Source organism: Carassius auratus, unplaced genomic scaffold, assembly GCF_003368295.1.
Source record: "Carassius auratus strain Wakin unplaced genomic scaffold, ASM336829v1 scaf_tig00020712, whole genome shotgun sequence".
NCBI classification, from domain to species: domain Eukaryota; kingdom Metazoa; phylum Chordata; class Actinopteri; order Cypriniformes; family Cyprinidae; genus Carassius; species Carassius auratus.
Window position 1 is genome coordinate 1 of NW_020525046.1, and position 13,128 is coordinate 13,128.

A 13,128-nucleotide genomic window follows, 5' to 3' on the forward strand; every position below is an offset into this window, starting at 1 on the left:
ATTAAAAGAACCATTATTTTCCTCAGTGTGAAATTTTAAATATCTATATCTTTTTTGCTACATAAAAAGCTTTTGTACAAATAGAAGGATGCCATTGATACTAAAGTTTGTTCATGGAACCATAGATTAGAGCTGAAGATCTTTGCCCGAACCCGACGGGACCCGAGCAGGCACCAGCAACTAAAGCAAACTCATGAGCGAAAGTGGAAAAGTTTGGACCATGTCTATAATAAGAATAATGAGTGAATAATGACGCACCATCAGTGAGCGCAGGAACGCGCTGAAGACATCTACAGTGGATTAAATCATTTTGCTCCATAAAAACATGTAGACCTAGCCTAATCTCTGCGAGTAAAGGTTTTACAAATGATAACTAAATATTCATTGAGTCTTAAATGCATAATGTTGACAGCGTATTTACGCTAATGTTGGCATTATTCTTTTATAAAATAAAGCAAATCCGGCGGAGCCTTTATCTTAATTTCGTTATTGCCAAATACCCATCTTAATTTAAAATTTATCTTAATTTTTTTTTTTTTTAAATAACTAGTTTTTATTGGTGCGTTGGTCTATTTATAGGTTAAATGAGCCCATATGTCTAGAATGCTGAGATGTTACGATGTCACAGAGGACTTATTTTATTTCTTTATTCCAACTTCCAAGTGGTCTAGTCTACGTTAGTTATGAGTAAATTATGTTAAAACATGAATAAATTACTCATTGTTGAGGCAAAAGAGCTGTGTGCGTGCGCACATTTGAATAATGTCGTGCTGTAAACGGGTTCGGGCTTTAAAAAAGCTGTCAATCAAAATGTACTTGTCGGGCTCGGGCTGAAACCTGTCGGGCTCGGGTCCTGTCGGGCCTAACTTTTAAGGCCCGATTACAGCTCTACCATAGATGCCAATAAAGAACTTCGCCCAACTTCCACCCACATTTGCACAATAAGGATCTAATGGAGTCTGCTGGGATTTAATGACCTTTTCTGTTGAATTTGATTAGAATCATCCTCCAGTTCAAATTATTACACCCAGCTCAGTCTGGCTTAGATAAAATAAAACACTGTTGCTTGTTGAGCTATTGAAGCCTGCCTCTTGGAATTACAGCAAGCTGAAAACATTATCACTTTTGCTATGTTTTTACTTTAGTCAACTTCAAAGCTCAACAACAGTAAAAGTAAATTATTCACAAAACAGGACTTCGGAATGTCAGCGTATAAACAACATCCCCAGGGAAGAAAGGTGACAAGTGTCAAAACAGGAAACTGCATAAACAATAACGTAGCTAATAATGCAAATGACTGCACGACAGCCCCTATGGAGAAGAGCATTAGGGCAAACAGTGTGCAGAAGAGGACACTCACTTTTCCCTGTCAGTCTTGTAAATGCGGGCGATCTCAGGTACTAAGGGGTCGTCCGGATTGGGGTCACACAGCAGGGAGCAGATGGACAGGAGAACTAGTGGGCATGATTAAAACATTAAAAGAAAAACTTTAAAAGAACAATATACTTGAGCAATATTCTCCAGTATCTCTTTATCATTTTGTTTGTGATTGAGTTTGAAACTAAAGAATGAGATTATTATTAGAAAATTCTTATGCAGAAAATGTCAATGAGAAACCAGCAGCATCTTACACTCTCCTCCGGTGTAAAAGCATAACATATTTCAATTTATTGCCAAAGACTACTTCATGGTACACACAGACAAACGACTAAAGTAAAATTTCATATATTTAAAAGGTAACAATTCTGCATGATAAGGCTACAAAGATTTTTAGTTTAACTTTGAATGAATCTGAATACAAAATAGGATTCTGGGTGCTACATTATTTAAAGCAGTTCTCACAGCACTTGAGCATTCAAACGTCACATTTAGGGCTGTGACGGTCCCATGACAACTGCACAAACTGACATCACTGACGGTGACCTCATGCACACTTGTTTTTGTATACAAGTGTTTATAACAGTAATAATTGCAAATTGTTGTATTTAGACTACAAGTCTATGGTTATTTAGAAATTTGCTCAAACACCATAAACAGCTTTTCCTTTAGATTGGCAGGTTTGAGCCCAGGAAAACTGTTTATTCATTCAGCAAATTAATTTTGTGTTGGGTGATGGACCTTGTTGGGGGACCAAATTATTATACTTGCTTAAAGCGGATTTATACTTTCACCTGGCTCCACTTCACGAGCCTCCGCTGACTGCACGCACACCTTCGCCAGAACTGGACAAGGCTTTTTTTCGGTGAACCATCACAACAGGTTTGTCTAGTGTCTTCACCGGACATTTGAACTGTGTCAGTACCTCATAAATAGGACAAGCCAGTTTACTGTCAGGGATTTGTCATGTTGTGTCCTACAGCATCCAGTGTAGCATCACTGATTGATTATAACGAGTCCGCTCACGTCCTGTAGACAGGGTGCATTTAACTTTCTTATTTAGGCTACTTTCTTGTTTAAATGTGTTATTTATTTGATTTTTTGTGTGTTTTGCTAAAATATATTATGCATATCAACACCGTGCCATGGCCGGTAGTTGGTCCACCTCCACCGCAGTGGTACAAATTTGCTACCGTCACAGCCCTAGTCACATTTTAATATTTGGTCTACATGCTAAATTTTGTGGGTAACAAAAATCATACTAAAACCCCCTACATGCTAGACCATGGGAAGATAAAGACTTGGGCTAAGAAACAATCAAACATTTCCAGAATGAACTGATGTAAAACATTCTTTAAAAACGGAGTTGTACCTTTGGAGATGGTAAGTGCCGGTGACCACTGTGACCTCAGAATATCCAGACAAATGCTGCCATTGCTGTTGATATTTGGGTGATAGATTCTTGTGGTAAATGCAACCTTAGAAAGGAGCCAGACAAAAATAAGCATGCAAATCACAACCTTTACAGGCTAAACAATAAAATGACAGCCAACTCTAGACCAGTTCCTAATTACTGAAGATTATAATCCAAACACAAGCACTGGCTTCCTTCGAACACATTCCTTAAATTCATCAACAAGATTCCCTGCATTCTACAACAGCATATGACACAGTCATGATAAGATGAATTATTTGAATATATGGTGGGAGGGAAAACATTTCCTTGTGTCACAACAAAGAAAGTACAAGTTGGTACACTGAGGATACAAAGTGACAAATAATTAAGCAGCTCCTGAGAATAACCAAAACATCTGAGAAGCTGTGCCTGAGTCAAACAGGCGTGGATGTTACTGACCTTTGGCGGTTTAAAGGGTAATCTGTGGGAAAGTGTATGGTCAAGAAGAACACTCCGCCCTGGTAAGGACTGTCATTCTGTAGGGTAAACATTTAATTACTGTGAAAATTGTATACACGCATTTTTTATATATATAAACACACATCGCATTTAGGAAACTGAAACATGATCTATATTTACTCAATATCAAGAGAACAATATCATGCTCCAAGGGATTCTTGTAATATTGCCATCACAATAAATACTTACTGGTCCCATTATTGTGGCCTGCCAATGAAACACTGAAACAAGACCAAAAATAAAGATTGTCAGGGAAAGCCTATATCAGTCACACCATGTTCATCATGTCTTTACAAAACTCAAAGAGGTACACATGTCTGCTTGCCAGCTTAGAATCAGTCTTGTCAGAATTAAAAGAGCCCACTGAGAGTACAGTATAAAATAAATTTGCGTACAATTATGTTGTCACATTTCAGTCAAATCTCTGAGGCACTAAGTGGGTCAGATGGTTGTATGAGTCAATTTAATAAAATAGTGACTCTTTCGAGGGAAGCTGTATATGCTGTTTGTTGCTTCAAACAATCCGTCGTCTTGTGGCTGAGCTTCACGCTAAATAATGATGAGCACAGTCTATTACAGTACACACAGAAAACATGATCACACAGGAAAAAGCACTTCTGACAAGGAGTATGAAGCTACTATGACATTCAGTTCCTATTAGTGCTGTATACATAAGACATCTTGAAGAGCTGATTCTATTAAGCAATGCAATAATAATAACAAAAAATCTCAGCAGAAAAGTAGTAACAGATTGTTTTCAAGTCCAAGAGAACTTGTTCTAGTATTTTATATATATATATAAATATTGTAACGGGGCTCAATTACATTAAGCATGTTCCTAAAATCTGCGTTTTCTCTACAGAGTAAGGCGCTCGCTCACTCAGTATGCGCTGAAGGCTCGTTGCAAAATGGCTAAAGGGTCTTTCACACAGGACACGGTACACACGGGCGCTGGACCCTGGGCTCAGCATTGCAACGCGATTTGCGCTGCACTATGCCAAGAGCAAAAGTAGGTGGAGTTTTCAAAAGTGCCCGTGCATACGTTCTATTTATAACAGATCTTCTATCTAATAACGTGCAGGCCTGTTAATTGTATCGTACTGCCTCAGAAAATTCCGACACAGTACAGTACTAGTCCATTTTGATTTCCGTGCTTGTTTGGATGCCCCGATCGATTGGTAAAGTGCACCCAAACACCAGACCTGTTGGTTATTGGAGGATCTTCTATTTCTGGTCTGTTAAACGCATTGGCCATTTTGCAACGAGCCTTCAGCGCTACTGAGTGAGCGAGCACCTGACTGAGTAGCCTAACATAAACATATAAGTTGGTGTTTTTTTCTTCTTCGGGGGTGTCAGGGGCATTGCCTGTTACGCCGTTTGGGTTATTGGGCTACCTTGTGAACGCATATCATTATATTTCACAATTTATTTATATTTTTTGCAAATATAATTAATTAGTCCAACGAACCGTTCGGTAACATAATGCGTACCGCGTACCGAACCGAAAGCCTCGTACCGAACGGTTCAATACGAATACGCGTATCGTTACACCCCTAATATATATATATATATATATAAATTTGATTTGTTTGTTATTGCACTGTTCAAAAAAACTTACTGAATTCCCTTAGTGTAACCCCACCAAAAAAAAGTAATAAATAAAAATTAAAATATTGCTAAATTTTGTAACGTTTCTCCACCTCGTTACTCACTGGGTGCTCCCCAGTCAAAATTACCTGCCAATATAATATTGGCTTATAAATTCATAATATATTATTACCTGGGACACAATCTTTTCATTAACTTGTTTTCTTTCAATCAGTGCAGGTTTTGTGTTTGCTTTTGGAACGGACTGATCATAGAAAAACACTGATTAGGAGCTTACGTACTTCAATTTGGAGTGGGGAAAAAACATGATTTGTGATTAATTTTGAAAATATTTTATCCAAAAACTTGATGTGCGTGAGATCAGATCAGTGAAGCCTACAACCAATCACCCCCCCCCCCCACCCAAAAAAAATTGCCAATTGAAAGAAAACCAGATGACTATATCATTAAATCCTAGATTTACTAACTTTAATTTGAAAAATAAACTCAATAGTTTATCAAATTTATTGTTGGGCCAAAGGAGTTACTTACTGTCATCTCCTACTGGGCCGCTGAACACTGAGCAGGTGGATCACGGCCCAAATCATGCAGCTCCTGCAACACAACAGAATCAAAACTGCGTTTTTAAAGCAGTTCATCTATCATGACTTTAAAAAGCTCTGCATCACCTGTCCTGATCCCTTCCTGAAACACCTGCATTGCATGCTGCTGACAGTGAAGCACCAAAATGAAACTTAGAAACTGACACTGAAACTTAACACTACAAATATCTGTGCATTTGATTAAGTTACAGTAAAATAAGCAGAACAATCACAGTGGATGGATAATTAAGAGATTAAAGAGGTCAATCTCAAAACAGACACACAACAGTCTGTGTAATGGAGTTATTGCTGCTGTAATGACATGAGAGGTGACCACAGCTTATGTAACTCAGATTTTTCCGGGTTAGTCTGTTCTACTGAAACCCAAGAGTATCGAAACGTTCAAAATTGTCAGAAAAGCACAATAAGGGGTCTGAAATGTGAATATGAATGCTTTGGACCACGCTCATAACACAGATTTGCTTGCGCCACGAGCTAACCTCAAATCTCCAACAACATAATGTGCCAGCTTGCCTATAAAAATTAAACAGATGCACTAAAGGACCAAATCTTTAGATATTTGTGAAGAGAAACGGATATACAATATAAAGAACACAAAGACATCCTAAAATTGATTTTAAACATTAACGCGATGGCAAACTGAGACTAGATGCCCTACCAGAGCAGTTAGCCAGCTAACAACCCAAACCAACACAAAATAAAGAAGTATAATTTAATAGCACCGTACCCTAGTATATTAACAGTAAAAAAATACAGTAAACTGTTGAAGTTGTGGTGGATATAAACGATCTTTGTTCAAGGTTTCCAAATGGGCCTTTAGCATTGGTGGCAACGAGGGGTTAGCATGCTAAGACGTTATCATGATCTTACATTAATAGTCCAAGCGAACCATTTCAACCCTACTTACATTTCAAATGACTGTTTATATCCGTTTAATACTAAAACGAGAAAACGAAATACAAAAACAATGACCGGATACATATTTATTTATCATTCACACACAGTTCGACGGAGGGTCGCTAGCTATCATGCTAACCGTTAGCCCGGGCCGAACCGTCGAACCGGGCTACTTTACTACACTTGTCATTCCACTAGTGCAACACTATACACTTTAACTTCTCAATAACATCGCTTAAATCGCCTTTCCGGCGTAAATGAGGAAGGATGGTGCGTTTTCAATGCGGAATAGGGCAATGGCGCCCGTGACTTCCTTCTCTTACCTGTGGGATTCTTTTCAGAGCCATTGTTGTGCTGTTACTGCTGTCAAAAACACACAAAACCCGCCTTGTATTCGATTAAAACAGCGCTTCTTCAATTTCAACGCGACCAACCCCGCCGGTGTCTTAATAAGGGACGCCTTGGGGTAATAATTCAGTCGGTGTTCAGTGTGTGACGGAGCCGGTTGGTGTAATTTGAAGGCGAAACTGAAAGGTGGTGCTGGTAGCGGTTCGGTCTTCCTCCTGCAGCAGCGGCAGAGAGCAGCTACCGCATCACGCACACTGCGCTGCTCTAATCAGATCCTTCCGCCAATTGTCGCAGTCGCAGGAGACAGATTGCGCGCCGACGCCAGTTGCTAGCTAGTGCGGTAGTGAATCACGAAACTGATGTACTAGCGGTGCCAAAATGGCGGATTGCGCTAAACGACTTCAACGCTTAATGAGCCCAAATGAAAGCATGTGTCTGAACGCTTCCATTTCGAGCCGACAAACGAGCTTGATGATCCGCTCGGTAACAGAATGGAGAGAATAAGGAGGATAAAAATATATGTCGAGAAGTTTATTGTTAGTTGTGTTCATGCGACTTATATTCATATGAGCAAAACAGTTTATTCAATTTTAACATGACTGGCAGCAGTAACACATATCACAGTTAACCTCTTTCAAAGTAAGTTTCACCACTGCGGAGTGATATTTGACAAATTAATGGTTTATCGCGGCAAAATACGAGACTATCGTCCATTGAGAGAAGAACCACTGCTCTCCCTCTCTCTAAATATACGAGTCGACTTAATCTGATGCATTGTAATTATTTATTTCCTTAGCTGTTTTTGTTCTCATTTGTAATATTTGATTGTTTAAACAATTAATAGCAAATATTTTTAGGCTGCTTTTGTCTGATCCTCATATAATTATGATTACACAAATCCAAACAGATCAAACTATCGTCCTATATTCCTGAAATACCTTGTTTCATTGTGATATCTTAATCCCATTGCACAGGTTTATGCCCTCTACCCCATTCAGACAATCACATTAATTGCAAAAAAAGAAAAAAGGAATAGAACAGAACAGTACTGACACAATGGGTTCAAAGGAAATTGTCAATGGTACAGCACACAATAATTCCGATTCTAGTACAAAATTGAAAGTGATGAAAGCATAAAATGTGGAAATTAAAAGAAATACATTGTATTATATGGTTCATGTTCAGAAGTCCATGGTGGAGTGCCCAAAAACAATGAAAACAAGAATTGTTTTGTACTTATGTTCAATTCCAAAATGGTTTTTGTTCAAAATTTTGATAGATAGATAGATAGATAGATAGATAGATAGATAGATAGATAGATAGATAGGATAAGATCAGAGAAGTCAGAAAACAGAAGCTGGGTTGTTCTTACAACGTTCAAAATACAGTAAGATAATACGCGGCCTTATCTGACTTTCTATGCCATGAAGCATTAAAAAGACTGACGTCAATAAAGCAGCAACAAGGCCTCGGTGCGCGCGCTCTCTCTCATCTCGTTCGCAGGGAAACCCCGAATCAGCCTCCACGTGATGGCAGTATGAGGCAGTCCCTGCAAGCCAGAGCGTGGGAGTTCCTGTCTTCGCCATGTCGGGGTGGTGCTGCAACGCGCTGAGGATACCCTGAACCGAGCAGAAGTCTCTCAGCCCCCTCCTGCTTCTCCATCCATCCATCCATCCATCTATCTGTCTATCTATCCGCCCCCACACGGCACCAGGCAGAGTCCAGCATCTCCAGCATAACAGTTTCCCTGGATCAACTGCGACACATCTTCCCCCCTGACCGACGGTGGACGGAGGAGAGACGCACCAAGTGATGCGGCTTCTGCAGCCCGCGAATCCCGCAGCACCGAAGACCGCACGCTCACCCGTTAGGAGTAGGCGCACTTTCCCCGTTATCCTCAACAACCCATGAGAATGTCCAGCGCAGACATCATGGGTTTAAACCCTACCGACCGCGTGATCAAATGTAAGTGGATTGTGTTTTGTACCTTTTTAATCGTACTCAGCATTTTTAAGCATGCAGCGTTAGGTGCGATTGTGCATGTTTCGCGATGATTCTGTTTCTGTGATGATGCGCTATAAGAAAACTATATTTTTTAAAAATATATTTAAAAAAAATAATACGTCATACATCAATGATTGATCAGTGATCAATGGATGCTTCAGATGGTGTGTTTGCATCCAAAAACTATTTCCATTAATCGAGAATGGCAACCCATAGCGATGCTGATGCAGGAGAGGTATGGCAAGCCATTTTAACATGTTTTACCCCAAACTTTATTTTTTTATGTTAGCAAATTAGTAACAAGTGCTTATTTATTATTATTTTCTATTTACTTGGGGCAGACAGGGGCTACCTGTGCTTTTAGGGGGGCACAATTTTAAAATTCATCTTAACCTACTTTATTTTCCATTTGGTAATTTTTCAACGTCATATATCACTGCAATCTACAAGTAATCTATAACAATTTCAAATCACATGCTCACGAAGAGGAGCGCTTGTGCATTCGGCTGAGTAATATATATGTACTTGCACATAGGCTTTTATGATGCAAGATTAATGTAAACACAGCCCACTGTGAACATCCTTCAATGGTTCAAATAGTGTGTGTGTAAGGAACAGGAAGTTAGCAAATTACAGCTATTTCTAAAGCACGCAGTGCCTTCTTCTGTTAAAAACGAAGCTCAGAATCGATTTAAGAGAGAATCATGATGCATTTGGAAAATCTCAGAATCGCTGCAGAATCATTTCTCGATTTGCGATGCATCGATTTATTGTCCCAGCTCTAATTCCATTAGGATTTATTGGTTTTAAGAAGCAACCAATATAATGGGTGATGGTTAATGTATCCTAATAGTGTAATCTATTAACTTTGCATAAGTTTTTTTAACTTAAGTACAAAATATTGTAATAATTTGTATTTAATGTGAATTTAATACACACACTGTAAGTTACTAATTAGCCTATAACACTTTCATTGTACAAAAAGAGAGTAAAGAATGTTTATATTATCAAAGAACGTTTTCACTTCAGTCCAGTGGGTTCAAGCACACAAAATGTTCCATAATAATCTCTAAAGCTGTTTACACTGTGAAATAAACATCTTACTTACATTTGTACATCTTCACTCTGTTTTGATGAGAGAACTAGCCAGAGAATTCGGTCAACGAGCGAAACAGCATGTTTCAGCAATGACTCATCTGAACGGCTGTGATTGGCCCTTGCATTCATAAACTCAACAGAATCATATGAGATTGGTAATAATGTGCAGTGCTTTAAAAATGTGTGCATCCCTTGCTCTGTGCCAGGCAGCAAATGCAGATTTGAATTTAGCAGCTGGTGATGTTTATATATATATATATATATATATATATATATATATATATATATATATATATATATATTGCCTATATATATAGTTTACAGGACAAACTGCGCATTTCATCCAAAATTGTTCGGTGTGATGTGATTCCAAATGCAGGTATCATATAACCGAGGTAGTAACTAAATTAGTACTAGTGTCTAATAAGTGCTATAAAACTGAAATACACTATAAATTTGTAGGACATTTTTAAAAGAAAATACTATTTTTAAACTGTTTCTACTTCAAAATGACACATTTAATTTAATGTGTTACTTGCATTTCTTTGTAAATATTTGCTAGCAATTTCTGATCGAACATTGTTTTTACACTTTTTTTGTAGATAAAGGCTAGTCACTATTGGAATAGGGACTAGAATCTTTATTAAATGTATACATGTAGTAATTAAAACTAAATAGTCGTCACATAAATCTAAGACAGTTGTAAAGAACAAAAGTGAAACGGCTTGCCACATCTGTGGAGCGCATCGACGGCTGCGCGCCTGCTGGCGGATGGACGAACTGTTATACAGTGGCAGGTTACCCGAGAGAGAGAGAGAGAGAGAGAGAGAGAGAGAGAGAGAGAGAGAGAGAGAGAGAGAGAGAGAGGGAGAGAGATAAAGGGGGGAGGAGAGAAAAAGAGAGAGATAAACATCTCGATCCAATGAAATATTTTTTGCAGTTTGAGGATGACAGCGAAAGGACGACTTAAAGGTAGCGTGGCTATTGCATTGCATTCCTGTATTGGTTCATGCATCTCCTTGCGCTTTCCCATTCGCATCTTTTACTCTAATGTCAGTGCGCGCGCTTGTCGGGTAGCTACCAGCGCTCGGATAACGAGGTGATCTCGTGAGTTACCATATCGATTGTGCGTGTAATGATGTGAAATGTGTAATGCCTCGAGACCCTGCACGAGTACACTCTTGTCATGCAGGGAAAATGCGTTGAGTTCCTCGCAGTCAGTTCGTACACTGACTTACACATCCTTGCATAGACGGCCTATGAGGGTATTTTAGTGTATCTATCCGTAGCAGTTTATCGATTCGTTGGTACATCGTTACACACTGTAAACAAGGCTTGCACATAGAGGATGTGCTGGATCCAGAAATCCCAGTGGCATTAAATCGAATTGTTATTGCAGAAAAACAAGTTACATTGCAGAACTATATGTTTCATCTGATATGATGCATAAATACATTAAGAGACTATGCAAACCCATCATAACTAGCCTATACCAATGCACGCATGCACGTAGCTACTATAAGCTTAGCGAAATTTAAAGCTATATTTATATTTCCAGTTTTTGCAATACACATTAAGTATATAATAATAATAAACAACAACAACATTAGAATGTCAAGTAGTGAAGATGTGGGCACTACAGCATCACTGAATGATGAGATATGTGGATGTGGATGTATAGTGTGGGCGGTCAGTGGAGAGAGGGGTTAATTAGTCTTCAGCAATGCCTGTGCATACTGAAAAGCTACCCAAAAGCATCTATCCCCTGTGTATATATGATCAGTTTGTTTGGATTATGGAAAACAATAAAGGCGGATGGGGAGGCACGTTTTGGGCCACCGTAGTGTGTGAGCAAGTGTGGTTTGGGCAGAGAGAGAGGTGTTGTGTACTGTAAGGGGTATTCCTTCAACCCTGGAGTGTGGCCGCCTGTAATTATTTAGCAACATATGCCATTCTGCATTAAATAATCATAGTGCAGCATATGTGTCACATTTATGTAATATTAACCGTTAGGTATCTTGGGTACTAAGCTTTAGGGAAGGTCTGTGTGAGAGCGTGTCCAGATATAGCTGGTGGACGAGGAAGGCAAAGCAGCCAGTATGAAGGTGATAAAGGTATGAAGAGGACACAGCAGAAGTAAAAAACTGCCTGATGGTTCATAGGAACCTTTATACCATGGTGTTTTTTAGTCTAGAAAATGGTTTGCTTGGGATAATTATTCACATACTACTCAAAGAAACTTCAAAGAATACCATGGTATTACCATTATGCTTGTATAGATGTTCTATTCTAGAAACAATGGTTATACTATGGTACCAATGTCCATTGTTGGGAAGATGGAATGAGATTCCATATTAGATATTGCTCCAAGATATCTTACCATGGGACCATGATAGCTAAAAGGATCACTATTGTACCATGTCCATGGCAGTACTGTAGTACTTTCTGCAGATTTTTCTAGGGCGTAACAGAGAGTAAAATTGGTGCATAGAAGAAGGCATGCTTGAGACAAACACAAATGAGTAAGAGAGTAGATTGCTTAAGATGAATTTGCTCATTTCCACAAGTTATTATGTGCTGCATTCTCCGTGAGACAGAATGCGCCTCACTGCCATCTGTCTCCTCAAGGAATGTAGTAATGCAACAATAATGACTAGATTATTCTAACTGCATCATAGTGTATTTTTTATGATTGGTACTAATAGGTGTTCTTGGCCCCTAGGAATGGAGATGTTTTGAAACAGGAATAAATTATTTGCATGCAATCATAAACACACACTTTCATGGCATTATCGAAACCGCTTCAAAGATTGAAATTTTTCTCCTGATTTTGTGCCTGTGTTAATTCATGCATGCCTCCTGCCGAGTGCGACATGCAACATGAACGGGATGTTAAAGCCCTGAACACTGAAACGAAGTAAGAGTGTTGACATGAGCCTGGCGATAAATGAAACGAGAGCAGGTGAAAGAAAAGAGAGGGGGAAGTGTGAAAAGTGTGGAGGATGAGAAGTGGGAGAGATGGGGAATCAGGCACTTGACATCCGATGGATGGATGGATGGATGGATGGACGGATGGATGTGCATGCACTTGTGTCCCAGCAATCTCTTTCTCTTACACACAGGGGGAAATGCACAGGCAGTGTTTGGAATGGAATTCTAAGGTACTGCATACTGCACACTATACTGAATATTGCTAATTGTGTTTAAAAAATAGTATGTGGACATTATGCAATTCTAATCAAACCAATGGTGTTTATTATATCACACTTGAAGAAAATT

General features: G+C 39.0%; 1 protein-coding gene and 1 pseudogene across 3 annotated transcripts in view; one reads left to right on the forward strand and one right to left on the reverse strand.

The window, feature by feature from the left end:
* Window positions 1-966: 966 nt before the first annotated feature.
* LOC113076542 (ubiquitin-conjugating enzyme E2 D2-like) lies at window positions 967-7,081 on the reverse strand (annotated as a pseudogene).
* A 1,134-nt stretch (window positions 7,082-8,215) lies between these two features.
* LOC113076543 (serine/threonine-protein phosphatase 2B catalytic subunit alpha isoform) overlaps window positions 8,216-13,128 on the forward strand; it is a 41,815-nt gene continuing 36,902 nt past the window's right edge. Inside the window, exon 1 of one of the 3 annotated variants that reach the window (XM_026249245.1) lies at window positions 8,216-8,712. In XM_026249245.1, the coding sequence (XP_026105030.1) occupies window positions 8,655-8,712 (58 nt within the window). In that variant the 5' untranslated portion in view covers window positions 8,216-8,654. Of the gene's footprint in view, window positions 8,713-10,725; window positions 10,822-13,128 lie in introns of those variants that run through there. The other 2 variants (XM_026249242.1, XM_026249244.1) reach the window with 2 other exon arrangements.